The sequence below is a fragment of the Pteronotus mesoamericanus genome, unplaced genomic scaffold, assembly GCF_021234165.1.
Source record: "Pteronotus mesoamericanus isolate MK-2021 breed Mesoamerican mustached bat unplaced genomic scaffold, CSHL_Meso_final contig_2, whole genome shotgun sequence".
NCBI lineage: Eukaryota > Metazoa > Chordata > Mammalia > Chiroptera > Mormoopidae > Pteronotus > Pteronotus mesoamericanus.
In genome coordinates this window covers 2,945,327-2,966,935 of record NW_026555084.1, presented here as the reverse complement: position 1 = coordinate 2,966,935, position 21,609 = coordinate 2,945,327, and the positions used below count along the sequence as shown (strand labels likewise).

General features: G+C 39.7%; 1 protein-coding gene across 1 annotated transcript; it reads right to left on the bottom strand.

Annotated features, from left to right (window-relative positions):
* Nucleotides 1-676: 676 nt before the first annotated feature.
* PANK3 (pantothenate kinase 3) lies at nucleotides 677-21,283 on the bottom strand. The gene is made up of 7 exons (XM_054568070.1): nucleotides 21,119-21,283; nucleotides 12,187-12,539; nucleotides 11,064-11,317; nucleotides 8,499-8,675; nucleotides 6,539-6,662; nucleotides 3,650-3,775; nucleotides 677-2,444 (listed from the first exon to the last, which is right to left on the bottom strand). The coding sequence occupies exons 1-7, from the start codon at nucleotides 21,144-21,146 to the stop codon at nucleotides 2,394-2,396; spliced, it is 1,113 nt and encodes a 370-aa protein (XP_054424045.1). The 5' UTR covers nucleotides 21,147-21,283; the 3' UTR covers nucleotides 677-2,393.
* Nucleotides 21,284-21,609: the final 326 nt, after the last annotated feature.

The following is a 21,609-nucleotide window of genomic DNA, read 5'->3' as shown; positions in this document are numbered from 1 at the left end:
ACCCAAACCTGGCTCCGGAGAACCTGACGTGGTTAGGCTCAGCTGAGATGCGCTGTATTAAAGTACAAACTGGTTTTGAAGACTAAATACAAAAAAAAAGAAATAAAATAAAAAAATAAAAAATTATCTCCTAGATGATTCTGAATATTGATTACGTTTTGAAATAACATATTGAATATACGGAATTAAATAGAAATATATAATGAAAATGGATTTCGCCTGTCTCTTTAGTTTTAAATGTGCCTACGAGAAAATGTAAAATTCCACGTGGCTCACTATTAGCACTTCTCAAGAACAGAACTTTGAAGCATTATATTGATTGGGACTAGAACCAAACCTATTTACCACCATATTCTCTCAGGGAATTTCTTGTGATCCTAATAAAAAACTGGACTCCTGGCAGCCTTCATCATGATTCTTGATTATACCTGAGAAAAGCCAAGTGCAAGAGTGCTGCCTGAGATGGCACCCCCTTTGCAGGCATGTTAGCAGGAACTGCAGCTCTTAAGGACAAGAAGTCTGAACCACAGCCCCAAATTAAACAACGCAGTGATGAAGTGAACTTACACAGATTCTGATCGTTCCACCTCCTTCTTAAAGACTGCCCCCACCGACAGCTGCTAATGTGATGCACAGTGTGCCACAGGAATACAGCTTGAACTTACGATCATTTAAAAAGAAAAACTTTTGTAGAGATGCTCAAATCACAAAATTTGAAAATAAACTGAAGAGGTAACTTTCTGCTGAAATTATCTAATCACTACAATGGAAACATTAGAGAAACATTTAGTCGTAGGTTTTCAAAATGACTACTGATTGACGTGAATTTAAAGTTCTAAATATTCTAAATTCTAAAAAAATTATCTTGACATACTTTCCCCTCTACATCTTCACCCCAATTATTCATGTTAATGTTTTTAGACAGAGAAAACTAAATTTTAAGTGTTTGAGCATAAATTTTGAAAACACTGAGGAGAAATGTTTTTATCAAGCACCTCTTGACAGTGTACTAAACACTGTTCTCTATGGAGCCAAACTGTATTCTGTAAAAACACACTGGAATACTTCTTCCTGTAATGTAAACAATTTTTAAGCTCTTCAAAGCACATTCTGATTTACTGGAAGTGATTTAAGGAACTGAATAGTTTTCCCAAGTCTCTCTACCTCATAAACCATGAGAAATATTCTCACAACTTTGCTGCACTGCTGGACTCCAAAATGTTACTAACAAAGTGAACATCTGGAAAAATTTTTAACAGTATAAAAAAATAATTCAAAATAGAGAACAAATTCTAAGGCAAAGAGATTTATAAATTTTGGAACTATAATTCTTTCATTACCAAGATGTACAAAACACTGATTCTTTCGTAATTCTGCAGTACTGCCTCAGAATTCCCGAGTTTCAAAACAATTCTTTTAGATTTGCGTAACATCCATTTAAAATAACTGTGATTTTGTTGCTGTTCATAATAGAATTAAGCCTTTAGCTTTGAAGGTTCAGACCTAATTAAACAGAAAGGACTGAGTTTGGGCCTGAGATAAAATGTGGTATAGAAAGAACTCTCCCAAAGCATGCAAACCAACTCTCTATTAGAATAGTCAGCCAGCCTCATCAGACTTTCAAATAAGGAAGTAAGCCTCCAATTAAAAATATTAAGCATTTAAAAATGTACTGATTAGTAAAATACAGGAAGTGCAATGTGACCAAATAGGTGCATTTTCTAGGATTTGTCTGAAATTCAGACTACTATTTAAGAACAGTATTTCAATTATACTATGGCATTTGAAAAAGGTGGTACTTCTGGGGAAAGATCACATAAACATGCTTTTGGGGAGGGATATGTTAGGAAAACTACAATAATGCATAATTAATATTTGCATAATTAATATTCCCTTCACATTTCTAAAATCACATAAAAACGATCATCTTTGATTGCCATTTCAATTGATTTTGATACAGGGTATGTTACCGTCTGCTTACCAGTAACCAAAACATACAGAACAGACTCGTAACAAATACTCAGAATTATTTTCATGAGCTAAACATTTCAGAGACTTTAAAGATCTGTGTTTGAGCGTACAGTACTGCAATGTTGGCTACATAAAATAGAAAATCTTTTTGAGAGAAAGCTCAATAATCAGAGGCTGTATTGCATTTAAGGATTTAACACTGGCTATATACAGAAGGGAAAGCATTTCAGTTGGAAACACTTCCACCTGTTACCGAGTTCTCGCTATAATATGGCAACATTTAGCAGCTTACTGTTTTGACATTTAAAAACTAACACAAATCGTGCTACTCTTTCATCCTTTGGTTCCCAGTGACAACACGGTAAAATGCCTCTGGTTTTCAGTTCCTCCTGGATGACATTGGCAGAGAGAAACCTGAGGCTTTAGCTGAAATTTGGCAGCCCAAGAAGTGCACCAACGGCTCCAAAGTATCCCTGGATAATTTTAAAACAATTGTTAATGTAGCACCACTTTTAAATTTGCATACAGTATTAACCACTATTAAGAACATATATTTATAATATCTATATAAGAACATCTATTCAGAAATCTACCTATTTCTGTTTTGTCAGCTATTACTATAAAAATGTTTAAGCCTTGGCTGGTGTGGCTCAGTGGACTGAGTACCAGCCTGCGAACCAAAGCGGGGCCAGTCGGATTCTGGTCAGGGCACATGCCCGGGTTCCTGGCCAGGTTCTGGGCTGGGGGCATTTGAGAGGCAACCGACTGCTGTTTCTCACACATCGATGTTTCTCTCTCTGACCTCTTCCCTCTAAAAATAAATTTTAAAAATCTTTAAACTGTATTCTCAATATGTACACCTTTGGAATACATATGTTTCAAGTGTGGCTTTTCGATCTGAAAGTTTCTAGGGCTATTACCGCAGTCCTGTGCCCGTCCTCAGCGAGGTCCCTGGGCTCTGCCTGCCACTCTCTCTGTGTGTCCTGTGCCGAGTGGAGCTGCCCGAGAGCCTACCATTCTCACTGGCACAGGGCGAGGGGTGACAATGAGACACAGAGCTCTGAAGAGGACACGTATTCTGAGTCCCTATCATTAAAGCTCATATCCATCTGACTGCCCGGAAACAAAATAATTCAAAGGAAATATTTACTTAATCTAAAACATTATGTGGCCTGGTATTTGCTCTGATTGGAACCTAACTATCTGTAGTGAACAAATATGAAAAATAATCTAGAACAATAAGCTCCAAAATGTTAACAGCAATTACCTCTGGCAGTGGAGGGTGAGGCTGCAGTGGGGAGATTAAGAATTTTCATTGCTAAATCATACAGTTTTGTGTTGTCCACATTTAACATTTGTTACTCCAGGGAAGAAAAAAAAAATTAAAAAAATTTAAAAAAACCCCAAATGATCCACTAAGTACACAAGCAGCCCAGTGTTTAAGGAGCTCACAGACCTGGTATCGCTCGCTCTCTCAGAACCGTGAAGCTCTCATCTTAATGGAGTGCCTGCCAGGTCACAGTGACCCCTGCGCCCCATTCAGACTGAAGTGAGGAAACCAATATACTTGGGTAAATTGTAGTTGTGTACTTGTAAACACAGAGCAAGAAGCAACATATGAGACCTGCATATAAAAGCATGCCATTTAAATTCACAAGACATTATTTTGCTGTCATACCTCATGCTCTAGAAACAATGCTTTCAGTTGACCTTTTGACCAATAATCCAGTGCATATGCCAAAAGCTTCATTGAGAGAGTATTGACTCGTAAAAAGTTTCCAACGAAGACAACTCTGTTTATTTTCTAAAAGAAAAAACAAAGAAAATGACTTCAAGAAAGAATTCTGACTCAATTTTACAATTTGAAAGGGTTTACAAAATCTCTACTTAAAAATGCAAACAGGAATCATTTCATCAGGGCTTGCTACATTCCTGGTATATATGCCCATAATCCTGTATATTTTTTAGAAATTAGTTCTGGATATGTTACTACACGTTTATCAAAACCCATAGAATGTGTACACCCAGAGCGAAGCCAAATGTAAACTATGGACTTTGGGTGGTAATGATGTGTCAGAGCAGGTCCATGGGTTGTGACGGGTGTACAGCGTGGAGCTGGGCGGCAGCAGAGGCGGCTGTGCGCACGTGAGGCGGGGGAATGGGAAGTCTCTGGGCTTTCCACTCATTTTTGCTGTGACTCTAAAACTGCTCTAAAAAGTTAAGTGTATTTTAACTATATTTTTTCTATTACCATTTATCCTCCCTGTTACTTTCTTCCACCTCTCCCTCTCCCCCCCCAAATAAAGTCTAATTTTAAAAGAAGAGTTCTGGAAAAGACCCTAGTAAGTGATTACAGATGAGACTTGTTTTTGAAAACGGTGAAGAAATAATCCATTTAACATAATAATCTGGAGAAACGTTGAAAAGACTGAAGGAAAATCTTAGATGGAGGAACTGGCATTCTCCAGAATACCTATTTCTAATCTTAAGAGTGTACTGATTTTTTGAGAATACGTATCTCCACACTGAAATTTGGACAGTGTAGACTATGGCTTTCATTGCTGTTAAGACAATTGGCCAGTGAAAATCTAGACCGACAGGGCTAAGAAAAAAGGTCTCAAAAGTGAAATATTCCTAAAGCCAATGTTAAAATGTATGCTAGTGACTCTTTCCACCAACCTAACCACACTGTTAGTAAGAAACTGAAGAGACAAAATTGTGGATTTAAACAGTAATTCAGAGGATTAATTTGGGTTTTGTTCTCTCTGATGGAGCCTCCCCCCACCCAAATATCTACAGGTATGATTCTTTCACGTCCATCAAATCCTTGCTCAAAGGTCACATTTTCAATAAAGCCCCCTCGACCACCCAGTTACACAACAGTCAGCCCTCTGCCACGCTCTGGTCTGGTCTATCCTCAGTTCTCCTTGTCCTGTTTGATTTTCTTTTTGAAAAAGAGCACTTTTCACTAACACAAAGTAAATAATTTAGTTATTTACTACATCACCAGAATGGATGTCATAGTCAGAGACCACTATTTTCTTCACAAATGTGTCCCAAGTGCCTAGAACAATGCCTGGCACATGGCACTACGTAAATGCTTATTCACAAGTACCGGAATGAATGTACAGATGAAGGGTTCCTTCAAAAAGCAAATTCTCCATTCAGTTAAAAGTACTTGATATTTATAAAAGTAAAAGGGACAAATATATGTACCACAAGAAAGCAGAATCGCATAGTCTCCTTCAAATAGTGTAAAAATAACCCAGATAGGAGATAAGTCGGGCAGTAAGTGCTTTCACAAGCATACACGGTTCCCGTCCCACGTGAAGAGCAGTCTCGGTGCCTTCATAGCCCTGTACAATGCTGCTTGATCCATATGCAACAAGGCAGCACTGTAAAGAAGCCGAGGGCAGCAAGAACACATCCGGGCGCTTCACTCATCAGATGCAAAACTAAGAAAAAACACAAAATCCCACCGCTTTTTTCTCTTATATCTTCAAGAGATTTACGTCGTGTACAGGCACATGGTGCATGAACGTTTTGGTCAGTGACATTCTGGACCACAAATAACGATGGAGGTCTCATAAAATTATATGGAGCTGAAAATTCCTATTGCCCAGTGAGGCTGTAGCACAGACATCATTCCAGTGCCTGTAGCGATGCCGGAGTGAACAAGCCTGCCGCGCTGCCGGCCCCATGAAAGCTCGGCGCAATTCCATGTAGCACAGGACTTGACGATGAAAATGGCTGTTACCTGGTTTATGTACTGACTACACTATGCTTTTTGTTGTTATTCTAGAGCATACTCTCTCTACTTACAAAAAAGAGAAGTTTGCGATAGTCGGCCCCATGCATCTCGTATTCACTGCGTCTCTTGGTTGCACCCTTTTTTTTTTAAATTATATTTTTTATCCTCACCTGAGGACATGTTTATTGATTTGAGAGTGGGGGAGGTGGGAGGGAAATGCTGAGGTGAGAAACATGGATCAGTTACTCTCATACGTACCCCGACCGGGACTGAACTCACAACCTAGGCATGTGCCCTGACTGGTAATAGAACCCGCAATGTTTTGGGGTGCGGGGGTGACGCTCAACCAACTGAGCCACAACGGCCAGGACTGCACCCCTCTTTCCCTTGTGCTTCATTTAATCTCGTGCTATTTTGTGCTATACAGGTTTGTAGCCCACGAGCAACAGGCTCGGCCGTGCAGCCTAGGGTGGGCCAGCCGCACCATCTCGGTATGCGCAGGTGCACTCTGATGTTCACAGAACAAGGAAATCGCTGGATGGCACGTTTCTCAGAGCGTACCCATCATTAAGCACAAGACTGTATTTCCAGGGTGAAATGTAAATATCAATTTGTCCTATCTCCGATTTGAATTACCTGCTACTTTCTTTAAAGGCAGTGTAACAATTGGGTGCATAACACACATACTTAATGAGTCTTGGGATCTAATACACTAGGTCTCCATTTTACAGGGCTCCTTAAAGAACATGAAGATGCCCTGCTATTTGTACATAGAACTCCAATTCACATTTTTCATATAATTAAAATTATTTTTACCTCATTAACAGCACACATTCGTGCCACAGAACCGATATTATTGGTGATGGTAACTAAAGTAGCTCTTGCTAGATCTTCTTTACTAACAGATTCTCTCTTCTCCTTATAAATCATGTTACCAAAACTGCAGAGAAATGAAAAAGTAAACAAAATCAAATCTGCAGATAAAAAGCAACATTTCATACATTTTGGGAATTTATCCTACAGATAAATCTACACATACACACGGTTATTCACTGACCAAATGAAATGTACATAGCAAAATAATGGTAACAATCCAAACATCAAACAATGAAATATCATGAAGCTGTTAACTAGAGCTAAAGGGAGGGAGGGAATGGAAACAGGAAAGGGACGGGAGGGAAAGAGATAAGGGGAGGAAAGGGGGCCCTGGCCAGTGTGGCTCAGTGGGCTGAGTGCCGGCCTGAGAACCAAAGGGTCATTGGTTCAACCCCGTCAGGGCACAGGTCTGGGTTGCAGGCCAGGTCCCCAGCTGGGGGAATGCAAGATGCAACCAACAGAAATGTTTCTCTCCCTTTCTTTCTCCCTCTCTCTAAATATAAATAAATAAAACCTTTTAAAAAGTATATATATTTGCTATTCAATGGCATATGAATGTTACCTTCTATGTAAGGGGAGGCTAGGATATGATTTTGTGTTTGCACAAAGCAGCAGTGGAAGGACACTCCAGGATAAAAATGGGTCCCCGTAGGCTGCACTCAGGAAGGCTTCTAACTCTGAGCCTACACTGAATAAGAAGCAGCTCCCTTACAATTTCCTGATATATTTAATGCTTTCTAAAACCTAAATAAGCAACTTTACTTATTCTTAAATTTCCTTTATTGATTTTAGAGGAAGGGAGAGAGAGACAGACAGACAGGGAAAATACTGATTTATTTGTGCATTCATTGGTTGATTCTCATATGTACCCTGACTGGGGATTAAACTGGCACACTCAGTGTATCAGAATGATGCTCTAACTTGCCAGACCCAACTTTGTTTATTTTTACATTTTCAATTACAGTTGACATACAATATTGTATTAGTTTCAGGTGTACAACACAGTGATTAGATATTTATATAACTTAGGAAATGATCATTTTGATAAAGTCTAGTACTATCTGACACGGTACACAGTTATTACATTTTTATTGCCTATGTTCCCCATCCTGTACTTTACCCTGTGACTGTTCCTATATCTGGAAATTTGTACATCTTAATACAGTCCTCTCTATCTATACATGTTTTGTATTTTAGGTTCCACATATGTGAAATCACATGGTATTTGTCTTTCTGTCTGACTTATTTCATTTAGCATAATACCCTCTAGGTCCATCCATGTTGTTGCAAATGGAAAGATTTCATTTTTTTTAATGGCTGAGTAATATTCCACTGCACACAGGTACCATGACTTCTGCATCCAGTCATCTACAGATGGACGCCTGGGTTGCTTCTGTATCTTGACTACTGTAATTAACACTACAATGAACAAAGAGGTGATGTGTCTTTTCAAACTAGTGTTTTGCATTTCTCTGGATAAATACCCAAAAGTGGGATTGTTGGGGCATGTGGCAGTTCCACTTTTAATCTTCTGAGGAATTTCCATACCGTTCTCATTGGCTGCACCGGTCTGCACCCCCACCAACAGTGCAGGAGGACTCCCTTTTCTCCACGGCCTTGAGAGCACTTGTTGGTGGATTCGCTGATGGTAGCCACTCTGACAGATGTGAGGTGCTATCTTACTGTGGTTTTAATTTGCATCTCTCTGATGATCAGTGATGCTGAGCCTCTTTTCAGGTCTACTGGCCAACTGTATGACCTCTTCGCAGAAATCTGTTCAGGCCCTAGCCGTTCTGTAATCGGATTGTTTTTCTGTAGTGCAAGTTGTATGAGTTCCTCACATGAATGTATTTTGGGTATAAATAAGCAACTTCAATCACAAGATAAATGTTAAACTTACCTAGATGCTACAGCCCAACCCGGCAGACCAAATCTCTCATAATCTCCTCCATAAATATCACGGACCAGCTTGTCGGCTTGGGTGCTGTCTCCCTTGGATGCCATTTCAAGAGCCTCTTCAAAGCTTTCGCAGCCAGTCAATAAACTGCACAAGCCCAGAAAGGTGCCCCCTCCGAGGCTAAAAACAAAACAAAAAAAAACCCCAACTCTATGAGCTGCATTTACCCACTGTATTTCTTCTCCAAAGTAAAAGGGTAGAGCATTTAATTATTCAATAAACACATAAACATATTGCTAATGCTAAATGCTGAAATATTAACGTAATGAGGAAAGGTTAGAAATGCTTAGCAAAACCATACTTGTCAGACCAAAGAAAAAGATCACTTGGTGCAAACAACATGAGGACAGGAAGGCCTTTTATATCTTCCAATAACTTCATCTGATACTTTACACGAAGCATTAAAAATGCATGCCATATGAATTAAAAGGAGAAAACTAATTATAAATGACTTCCAGAAAATGATTTTGTGAAAGGCCTGATTACTTGGCCTGACAAGGCTGAAGTCAGTTCAGTGTGATACATTATCATTTAGCCCTAGGAATAAAAACAGGGAGGAAATTTGTGTCAGGCCGGTCTCCATGTTAATGACAGACATTTACTTGGTTCTACTCTTCTTTCGGATAGGCTCACAAAATAAAACCATGTCTTTCTAATCCCTAAAATTAAAGCCTGTGCCCCCCAGCCTCAGCTAATTTCGTAACAGATTTCTATCACTGTTGGAATTTACTGAACAGGCTGAATTTCTGTCTTTTAGAATTAATTTAAGTAGGTGATACAACAGTCCCCTCCTGTCTGTGTGGGATATGTTCCACGACCCCCAGTGGATTCCTTAAACTGCAGGTAGCATTGAACCCTATATATAGTTTTTTCCTGTAACACATACTTATGATAAACTTTATAAATCAGGCAAAGTAAGAGATTAATAATAATGCAATATGACAATAACTGAATAGACTGTAATCAGCGTTATGTGACTGTGGTCACCATTTCGGGGACCCCCGGGGGGCGGAGTCTTCCCGTGGGGCCTGTGCTCTCCGGACAACGCTGCCGTGAGTCAGAACACGTCTACTGCTCGTGGCTGCCTCCGCAGTGCGATGCCTTCTCCATCTAAACTAACAGGCACGCACCTTCGCTCGCTGTGGCTGTAATGTTGACAGTTTGAGGTGTCAGAGCAAAACTAGCAGGCATTTTCTTTTTCCTCCTTCAAAATTTCACACTTAGAAAATTCATTACCTTTAGCATACAATTTATTTTCTTTTCTTATTAAGTCAAGAACTTTCACTTAAACAAGTTTAAGGCTTCTTGGCACCTCTGAACTGCCAGCATCACTACTCTTGTGCTCTGGGACGGTCATTATTAAGTTAAGTAAGAGTTCCTTGCATACAAGCACTGCAGCTCTGCAACAGTGGACCCGATAGCTGAGATGGCCGCCCAGGGACCGGGGGCGGGGGCGGGGTACACAGCGCGGAGAGGCTGGACAAAGGGGGCGATTCATGCGCAAGACAGCGTGGAGATTTCATCACACTACTCAGAACAGTGCAATTTAAAACTCATAAATTGTTTATCTCTGGACATTACCATTTAATATTTTTGGACTGCAGCAACTGAAACCACAGAAAGCAATACCGCAGATGAGGGAGGACTTTGGCACACAGTTACGAGGGAGGCAGCTTTTCAGTCACCACAAAAATAAAATACTAATTTTGTTAAACTTAGTATATAAATATTACATGCTTAAATACTTAAATTCTGTTAAATTTAAGTACCATTTAAATAGTGTTTCGATACTGAAACAAGTTCTCTCACAAATCAATCTTAAAAGTATTCCCAAGTCATTCTCAATAGCCTCCACCCTCCTTAAAAGTTGATAAAGTACATATCAGAATCACAAGGAAAAGTTTAAAATCTCATTTCACATTCATGTTTCGGGTACAACAGAAATTTTAAGAGATATTTGGAACATTAATGTTATCCAGTGAGGAGCTCGTGCTACATTCATCCTATAAGAATTAAATTAATTACAATGTTGCCCAATACTCTGCATGAAATCAGGATATGGCAAACTTTAGGCTTAAATATCTCTAATTAAAAAATGAAAAATAAGCAAAGACGAAAAATGCTTTGGAAAATAGTCACTGGAATCATTCCAGACAAAAATTCACTGTTAACATTACAAAATTTTTTTTAAATTAATTATTTTTTCAAACACATTTGTCTCCACCTTCCCCCCACCACTTTTCCCTGCCCTCCTCCTCCAACATTACAAAAATTTTAATGCCAATTTGTGCTAACCAAAGAAAAGTATGTAATGATTTTAATTCGAGTCATTATACACACATGCCTTTAAAACGTATCTGCAATACTTTAACTTATATTTGCACATCTACATTTTTTGCTGTTGCACAAATACGGGACATTTTTCTAATGAAACTAGTATTAATACTGATTTTACAACATCTGTGTATAACACAGTATGAGTGCTGCAAAAAGAAAAAGGTTACATACCTTGTCCCAGTTACGCGTTTATAGTTGTCTTTGGAATGGACTGCTAAAATACTGACTCCTGAGCCAATGTTGACCACCAGTAGTGGATAGGGGTCGTCCAGGTTAAAAGGCATCTTTTGGCATCGCTCAGGCTCTGAGGCATTAGCAAAATAGTAGCACTCTGCTTGTCCATTGAAACTGACAGAATCTATATACAGCAAGCCCTTTACAAGACAGTCAAGTTCATCCAGTTTGTGCAGGTGGAGGTTTCCAATCTGTAAAAACAGTATCAAAAAAGAGTTTTATAAAGTGAACAAAGAACAGCATTCAAAATAGTGATTCAGTTGTACTGTAAAATTTTCATGTACTTTACAAACTTTAAAATCATCTATGACACCCACAGTTTTACTTCTTTTGTTTCATGTCAAAATCTCTTCGGGCCTGCACCTAGTGCAGTTGCTCTCAGCGACGGTGGTGTTACCTCTCGAGGCCTTCTGGAAGTATGCTGGGACACTCGGTTTTCACAAAGATGGGGCAGGTGGACAAAACTAGCACTGAATGGCAGGGACTTGGGGTGCCAGACATCTGCAGTGGGTGGGCCAGCTGTGCAAAGCAAAGAATCATCCTGTGCCTGCCTTCTCGAAGGCAGTGATCCGCAACCTTTTTGGCAGCAGGGACAGGTTTCGTGGAAGACAATTTTTCCAGGGATGGGGGGGCGGGGGGTGGGAGGGGAGAGTTGGGGAGAGGACAGGAGGCAGAGCTCAGGTCCAGTTGGGATGTGGGAAGAAGCCGGCCCTGGGAGAGATGACTATATGGATAATACTAAAAAAGCTGCAAACATAACACAGTAATAGTGAAAGTAATTAAAGCCCAATTTATATCTGGCTTTGTACACTGCCAAATTCACTGAAGTCTTTGATTGTTGCAGTCCCTAAAGTGAGCAGATTTGAGCAAATACAACCACCCCAAACTGGGCAATTTTTACTTATCCTGTAAAGGCATTTAAATGCCCCAAATAAAAAGCTAGTCATGAATCCACAGGAGGAACTAATCTAAGAAACATGCGGGACAGAGACCTAGGCTCATGTTTTAAAAATTGAAGGGAATGGGTATCAATTTTTGGCTTTGATTAACAGATACCTACTGTGCGAAAATCTTCTTCAAACTTGTAAGCACCACCTCCTGTAGCACATAGCACCGTGTGTAATGTTGAGAAGTTTTTATCTCGTCCCATTTGAATAAAAGTAGGCAGGTCCTGGGTTGGAAATCTGATAAAGTGCAGGTTCCCTCTTCGGCCAAAAAGTGTTAAATCCTTCAGTTCAAGGTGCACGTCCCGAATACCAGTGGATCCATATGCTACATTAGAAGTCAAATATTTCCGGATACTTTTCAAGCTCTCAACTTCTTCTTGTTCTTCCTCTGCTGTGATATCAATAGGCTCAAAATATGAGAGCTTTACTAGTGTTCCCCCAATGTCCATGCCAAACCATGGGAAAGCTGTGGATTAAAAAAAAAGAAAAGAAAAGAAAAAAAGAAAAGAAAATTTAACAAAGAAACTTTTTTAAAAAATGTAAAATAAATTTAAACCATAATTTGAGAAGCTAGTACATCAATACCCTAAACAGGTACTATAAATTTGTATAAACAACTAAAATGCAGAAAAAACTTACTAAGTTTTCTTAATTTTGTCGGGTGGTTAGCAATGGAGGCTATCTTAAGTACATTTAAAAAAAATTTTTTAAGAACAAATGGACTTTTTTTAAAAAAAGATTTGATTTTTTTTTTTTTTTTTTTGAGAGAGAGAGAAAGAGAAAGAGAGAGAGAGGGAGAAAAACATCAGTGTGTGAGAGATACATCAATCGATTGCTTCTCGCATGCCCCAACTGGGGACCCGGTCTGTAATCCTGGCATGTGCCCTGACCGGAAACTGAACCCGCAACCTTTCACTTCGCAGGCTGGCACCCAACTCACCGAGCCACACCAGCCAGGGCTAAGCACTGAATTTTTTAAACAAATGACAGGTCATTTGCAATTAAAAAACAACAAAAACCAGAAACCATATAATAATATATCCTTTGGTAAAAAGGAATGTGCTATATCACATTTTACATTGTTTATTCATGAAATGCAGAATTCCTGCTTTAAAAAGATTCATGTGAAAGTTACATATCGCTTTCTCCCCATCGTTCAAAGAAATCAGTAGTAGCAAGCCACAATACTAACAGTTATGGAGAGGAAATTCACAGCAGGTGTCTGCCTGGACAAACACATTTAAAGAAATCAACATGGAATAGCTCCATTGGTCCAATAAACCAGATTCCTTCAGAATTTTCCAAGTCTGCTGAATGGATATTCCATTAGGGTACTTTTCAGTGGGCATTAGATAAAATGGGGATCCTTCTGACATTACATAACCAAACGAATTCTCTTATTTGATTAATGCGTGATTACAGACTTCATGGGAAGAAGGTATGGAAATCTCTACTGCCACAAAAAGTACATTTTGGGATAGAAAAATTCCTACTAGGTGATATTAAGCTAAAAACCTTTATTTTCCAAAATTCATAACATTAAAAATCATTTAACATTTGCAGCTTTCCTTTCTGGGCCTTTGTCAGTGTCAAACACACATACGTGTAGAACTATACATACAAATAAAAGTGTTACTCAGAGGGCAAACTACAAAGCTGAGGCATGATCAGGTTCAAGGTTCATGTCCTTTTTATTTTCAGTCAAACCTCGCTGCTCCTGGGTTATAAATACCTGAATACCATCATTCTAAAAAGCAAAAGTTCCAGCACAACTTACGTGAAGAACTTTTAATTCTTACACTAAACCATGAATTATTAAGTTTCAAGGAACTCTGCTGCCTAAGAAATATTTGGTTTATAGATAAAATATGAGAGAATGAAAAAAAAAAATCTACTTTTCCAAAGCTAGGCATGGGCACCAAGGTTTTTGACCCCAAAGGTAACACCAACAGCCAATTCCAAATCACATTAGCACTGGAGCGGGCAATAGAAAGGCTCACAGAACGGAATCCTGTTTCTAAATTCTGGACTGCAGGAAAATGTTCCTTTTGACTCTTTCCCAGAGAGATTAAAATGGCTGTTTGGGTATAATTATCATCTAAATGATAAAAATAAAAAACAACAACAAAAAAAACCTTCCATTGTTTCAGTGAAATAACCAACCTGTCCTACCTCAAAAACATTACACAAAAGGTAAAAAACACTTGTAGACAAAACTATTTATATTATAGTATTTTACATCTCTTATTTGTTTTATTTATTTTTTTAAGAGTTTTATTTATTTATTTTTAGAGAGAGGAACGGAAAGAGAAAGAGTGGGAGGGAAACAGAACTCTGTGGTTGCCTCTTGTGCGCCCCTGACTGGGGACCTGGGCAGGTAGGTATCTTCCCTGACTGGGAATCAAAACTGGCAACCCTTTGGTTTGCAGGCTGGCACGCAATACACGGAGCCACACCAGCGACGGCTCTTATTTGTTTTAAATTGCCTTAAATTCTGAAGAATATTATGAAATGTATATAGTGTGTAAGGCACAAAAAAAAACCCAAACAAACCACAATCAACAACCAGGAACTCATGAAAGAGAAGAGAATGTACTGTTCAATTTTAAACCTTTGTGAGACCCACTTGTTTGTGTACTGGACTAAAGAAAGAGCTGAAATAGCTAAATTGAATTGGAAAAATAATACAATTTCCTTAAGGGTTACTGTCCACAGAGGTGGGTGTTTTAGATCAACAGTGCAAAAGCCTGAGACTGATCTCCCATCTGCTCATTAGCCATGTCTGTTCTTCTGGTGCGGTCCGGCCTTAGACTGAGGCTAACCAGAGATGCTATATTGCAGACTACGAATTTCTTAGTAACCATAATATGAAAACTAGAACATTACATGTCCCTTTATTTCTAGCAAATATCAATTATGAAAATTTTCTTGCTACCGGGAAAGTAGGGGCTGAAAGAGAACTCAGCCTTGCCAGCGGCTCCAGTTTAAAAACAAAATTGCTACCAGCCACCTTGTGCATAGGGAGGCTTTTCAACTCAGCAGAGTTCTGGGATTCATTTCCTTCTGCCAGAGAAACAAACACCATTAAAAAGTATAGGGGACCCTGGCCAGGTGGCTCAGTTGGTTATAGTGTCGTCCGGATAAGCCCAGGTTGCAAGTTCGATCCCCAGTCAGGGCACACACAAACATCCACCCATGAATGCATGAATGAGTAGAATAACAAATCATTGTTTCTCTCTCTCTCTCTCCCCCCCGTCTCCCTCTCTCAAAAAATAAAAAGATAGTATTGGGGAGGCAAAAAGAATATAGAAGACACAAATTCTTAATTATGATCACTCCTATCATTTAGCAATGGGGCTAATTACCAACTTTTACATTTTCCAGTGTGTTAAAATAAACCTGTTATTTTTGTCCCTTACCAAAATGAGGGGGGGGGGCATGGAGCTCAAAAATTATTATTTTAATCTCATCCAAGGATATGCTTATTGGTTTTAGAGAGAGGGGAAGGGAGGGAGAGGGAGAGAAACACTGACATGAGAGAAAAACATCTATCGGTTCCCTGTTGTCTGGGTACCAACCAGAGATGAACCCAAACCTAGATATGAGCCCTGCTTGGGAATCAAACCCATGACCTTTCAGTTTACAGGATGTTCCAACCAACTGAGCCACACCGGCCAGGGCTCACGTTATTTATCTAGGGTCAATGTATGAAAATATAGGATTATTAAGTACAGTCACAGGTCCATCAGTAGTTCCATACAGTAAGAAATATATGTTCCTAAGAAATCAAATAACTAGCTTTGTTGTTTCTAGCATGGGACAGGCTAAAAGTTGATCACCGGTGCGTAAGGAGCTTAATTACTGCATATAACCTAAGCATTGCTTATCCTTGAGAATAAAACTCCACTGCCAAAGTGAATTTCCCTGTAAGTTACAAAACTATCTGGAACTACCATAAGCATAGAGTACCACCAAAAAAATTATGCTCCTTATCAAATAAATAATTTATTTGCAAAATAACGAAACCCATATAATAAAGAAATAAAGTATGCAAAAGAAGAAACCCACATGTCTAATCATCTTTTTAAATGATTAGTCAGCTTTAGATATCTAGTGACAAGGGCTAGACTGTTAACTTCAAAAAGGCTGTGTTAGTCCTAGCTGGTGTGGCTCAGTGGACTAAGCACCAACCTATGAACCAAGAGGTTACCAGTTCAGTTCCCAGGCGAGGCACATGCCTGGGTTGTAGGCCAGGTCCCCAGTTACCGGCAAGCAAGAGACAACTGATCCATGTGTGTCTCTCACACATTTATGTTTCTCTCCCTCCCTTCCTCTCTCTCTAAAAGTAAATAAATAAAATCTTAAAAAAATAAAAAAGCTGTGTTATAAAAGTTTGGTATCTTGCTAAGTATTGGTAAAGGGGTAGGGAGAATCATTAAAGAGATTATTTTAACTGCCATTGGCCCAATGCAGATTTCAGCCGAGAGAGATCCTATGACAAATTAGAATTTAATTCTTCTTTAGCATAAAGAGAAACCAAATATCAGAAATGTTCAAAACACCTGCATTATTTTAGAACAAAATTCTAAAATGGGTATGTGCACTAGTAAATTTCAGACATGCTTCAAGTTCTTAGATAAAAGAAATTTTACTGCTCCCAATCATCATTCCAAATAAAAATACTGGTGTTTTGAAACAGACTAAGGAAATTTCCCCCCTTGGGTAAATCAGTTATAGGTTATTAGAAACTGCCACATCCGACTGTACTTTACTATCTAATGGAAGTGATAATACTTGTTTCCGGTGTGTAGATCTGTGACACAGTGCAGATCTTTCCTGTAGATCTTTCCCCCCTGGTAACCACCATGCTGTTGTCTGTGTCTATGAGTTTGTACTTTTGCTTTCTGTTTTATATCCCACATACGAATGAAATCATTTGGCTCTGGTCCTTTTCTGTCTGACTTATTCTACTTAGCAGGATACTCTCAAGATCCATCCATGTTATCACAAATAGCAATATCCCATCATTTTTTATTGCTGAGTAGCATTCCATTGTATACATACACATTTTCTTGATCTAATCATGTGTCAAAGGACACTAGGTTGTTTACATGTCCCAACTATTTTGAATAATGCTGCAATGAACATAGGAGTACATACATCTTTATGAATAAGTGTTTTCAAGTTATTCTGGTAGATGCCCAGAAGAGGCATTGCTGGGTCATATGATAGCTCTATTCTTAATTTCTTAAGGAAACTCCATACTTTTTCTCAGAGTGGATATACCAATTTACATTCCCACTAGCAATGTACAAGGGTTCTCTTTTCTCCACTTTCCCAACGCTTGTTATTTCTTGTCTTATTGATAATAGTTATTCTAACAGGTGGGAGGTGGTATCTCAAGGTAGTTTTGATTTGCATTTCCCTGATAGCGCGTTACATTGAGCACCTTTTGAGAGAGCTGTTGGAAAAGTGTCTGTTCAGGTCGTCTGCCCATTTTTTAAATTGTATTTTTTTGTTTTTGTTGAGTTACATGAATTCTTATATATTTTGGATATTAGCCCCTTACTGGAGATATGGTTTGCAAATGTCTTCTCCTATTCAGTTGTCTGCCTTTTTGTTTTATTGATGGATTCCTTCACTATGCAGAAGCTTTTTAGTTTGGTGTAGAATGATTCATTTATTTTTGCTTTTACTTCTCTTGCCTTTGGGGTCAAGTTCACAAAACCCCTCTGAGACCAAGGCCCATAAATTTAGTACCTACCTATGTTTTCTGGAAGTGATAATTCTTAAGTAGTGACTCAATTTACAAGGCCAATCTAATTGTACAGAAGGAAACTACAAATAAATGCTGTATAATTCTCTCTGGTTCTGTCAAAAACTTCAGGTGACTTACTACTTCAATTAGCAAAGCACAGACTCCAAAACCTATGTCACAGCAAATTTTTAAAAATATATGAATTTTACTACCACTTTGTTAATCACCTCACATGCCATGTAGATAAACAAAACAAAGGCTGAAAACCCTATTATCTTAATAAATCACGTCAGTAGAGGTACAGAGGAACGCATGATTACTCAGATTTTTAACTTCTAATATTTAAGCAGTGTGAAAAACATAAGTAAAGGCAAAACAAACATTGCCATTACTTTTGTTCTCACATTTTAACTACCAAAATTTCTCATTAGGTTAAAGTTTGACTTCATCCTTCTCTGGGAATTAAATTCACATATAATTTCAAATGCTAATCCTTTTGTTATATAATCGAGAGGATGAAACCAATTCCTTTTCTTATTTTCTAGTTAAACACATGCATTTGGTTTATAATCTGGTAACATATTAGAGATGTATCTAAAATCAAATGTCTTCTAACACTTAGGTGAATAAGTAAGAAAGTGTGCGAAGCCAAAGCCTCTTATTTAACGGGTATGAGATAAGAGCTTTCAGTACTGGTGCTGCCGTAAGGGATAAATGATGCATTGCATGTGGATGCATAAAGGTAGTGCCTTACACATACCAAGTGCTCACCACATTTATAATTTAAAAAGCCGCCCTGGCTGGCGCAGCTAAATGGATTGAGCGTGGGCCTGCAAACCACAAGGTCGCCGGTTCAATTCCCAGTCAGGGCACATGCCTGGGTTGCAGGCCAGGTCCCCAGTAGGGGATGCATGAGGGGCAACCACACACTGATGTTTCTCTCCCTCTTTCTCCCTCCCTTCCTCTCTCTCTCAAAATAAAATCTGAGGGGAAAAAAACCAAAAACAAACCAAAAACCCTATACAAGTACTCAAAAACAAGTATATATTTATCTAACCTGAATGATTTAAAAAACTGGAAGTAACACTTTCCAGTTATACATATTTCCAGGACAGATCATATTTTCTCCCCCCCCCCACACAAAAAGTTGTTCTTTATTTTTAACATAAAGAACTGAGTAGGCAGTAAAGTTACCTCTCATTTATTTTTTTAAAGTCACCTTTTATATATAAGAAACTGAAAATGTTTATAGACTTCTAAATCAAATTAACTGACTACTTTTCCAGCATGACCCTATTTTAACATGAATGGTCTCACAATGTACCACAATGTAGTAAATAGCTAACATGATTTTATCAATAGGTGTTCTTTTATTTCTCAATTTAAAGTTTATTTTATAAACTTCTAATTATCATCTTTGCTGAAAACACCTTTGACAGAGGTGATATTCATATCTGATTATAAATTTTCCCAAATCTAAATAACCAAATCATTACCATGGCAAAAAGAAAAAAATACCTTAAGAGTCAGAATCTGAGCTTGTCAGACCCTTTGCGACAGCAGGGATGGACCTGGAGGACATTATGCTAAGTGAAATAAGCCAGGCAGGCAAAGACAAACACCACAGTCCACTGACATGTGCAGTCTAAGGAACAAATTCAACTAACAAGCAAAACAGAGACCGACTCAGAGATCGGGCTGACAGCTCGGGAGGGTCGGGGGTGGAGGGACTGAGGGAAAAGGAGTCATGGACACGGACAGCAGTGTGGCGGTTCCAGGGCAGGGGCCGAGGTGGAAGAGGCTATGAGGGGGGTAAACGGTAATGGGAAAAAAGCACAATTAAAAAATGGGGGGGGGGGGGAGGAAGTTCTAAGAGGAGCAGACAAAATATATGTGTTGAGGGAAGATGTCCAAGAGTTTTACATACTGCATCTGTTCAAGATAAGTTTAATTCCGCAAATGTAAATTAGAAGTGTTTCTCTATTACTTTGTCACTTAAGCCTTCACGTCATTATTTTATAGACTCCTTGAACAAGAACTCTGTAGCACCAGAAATTATCATTAGTTTTTTTAAAAATAATACAGTATTTTTTATTATATTGTTATTTTTTTAATTGGCAAATATAACTACTAGAGCAGAAAGGGCCGTTTCTCTAAGTATACAGACTGTGCCCTATGGGTGCAGAAGAACAAACGCTGGACCATGAGTCAGTCAGTGGACCTGAGGCCCTGAGCCTGCTTAGTAGCAGAGCTGGTTGGCTCTGCGCTGTAAAAGTTATTCTGGGCTCAGTAAGTTCAATTTCCTCACCTATAAAATTAAGACCGAATTATTTGACATTTAAATAACACTTAGCTGTTGTCAGGGGGCCTCTCCTTTGGGGTTAACAAGAAACCTGGTGGGCGGGAAAAAGCCAGTGCTCCCTTTTATATCAGATGTCTTACAACTGCTGGATCACACGAGACACTCTAAAACTGCAGAATATATACACAATTCTAAGATATAAGCATGCACTCCACACTCTTAGGTGCTCTGGAAAAGTAGTCTTAAAGTATGACAATCACAATGGCTGAGTGATTAAATAAGCCATTTACAGAAGTAGAAGGTTTTTAAAAAGCTAAAAATAAAAGAAAGCAAATAAAAGTTTATCTGCTCATCGAGAGAATGTTTTGCAAACAAATCTGAATATTCATCAAAATATTAGTAGTGGTTAATAGTAAATCAATAATAGTGGTTAGCTTCGAGGGGCAGAAATACCTGCGATTTTTAGGTTTTTGTTTTTTAAACACAAACTAGTTTTTATTTTAAACAAAAATAAGTCACTAGCAGGTTACAAGCACTGCGTTTAAAGGCTCTAATTGTAACAACAGCGACAACTCCCAGGAACCCACTGGGATTTCAAGGACACAAGCAGGGAGCCCAGCAATCAGTAAAAATGGGTAGTAACTACCCCAGCACAATTTGACAGCCATGACCACCCATTTTCAGCAAGAATACAGAGGAAGCAGGGGGAGGGCACTGGGAGCTGAGTTAAAAATTCTCTGTTGCACCTCCCAGATCTCGAGAAGGAAGAGGGAGAAAAGAGCTAGGGGGTGGAAGGCGTTTGCATGCAAGTATAGGGGGATGGGCCGGGTGCCTCCAAGCCCTGCGCTGAAAAGGTCCCTCCATCCCAACCCATGCAGGGCACCAGCGGTGAGCCACGGGCTGGGACCAGGCCTCTTGGCCAGGGGGCTTCCAGACGGTGCCCAAAGTGCTCTCCCAACCCAGTGAGCCCAAACCCCCATCTTACAGGGTTTCTTGGCATCCTTGATCTTCATGGCGACGGTCTGAGGGGCTCAGGGGAGCCTGCAGTTCGGTGCTCGGAGAACGGTGGCAGGGACTCCGGAGGTGGCTAGGCCCTGAGAGAAGGCCCAGCCGGTTCCACCCCTTAAGCTAGCCGGGCGGGGCGGGCAGGGCGGGCAGGGCGGGCCTAGGGCGGGACGGCGCCCGAGGCGAGGCCGGCCCAGGGGTTGGTCCCCCAACCCCGAGAGGGGCGGCCAGGACCCAGCGAGCTGGGGAAGGCCGCCGGCCTCGCCTCTCCCGGGGGGGCACCCCCCCCCCGCAGCTGCTCCAAACAAAAGGCCCGGGTCCCCCAGTTGCCGCCGCCTCACTGAGAAATAGCCCGCCCAGGACAAGCGCCCACGTGATGCGAGCCCCCCTTTCTCCCAGCTCTCAGCCTGGCTGCTGGGGATTGTAGTTCTTCGGGTCTTGAAACCCTGTTCTCTAGCGGCAGTTGTGTGG

Excerpts from the sequence above, each read along its gene's own strand:
- PANK3 (XM_054568070.1), bottom strand. The coding sequence starts at position 21,146 with ATGAAGATCAAGGATGCCAAGAAACCCT. Across the intron at positions 12,540-21,118 it reads CAAGGATGCCAAGAAACCCT|CTTTCCCATGGTTTGGCATG; the intron begins GTAAGATGGGGG and ends TTTAATCCACAG. Across the intron at positions 8,676-11,063 it reads AAACGCGTAACTGGGACAAG|CCTCGGAGGGGGCACCTTTC; the intron begins GTATGTAACCTT and ends TTTTGTTTTTAG.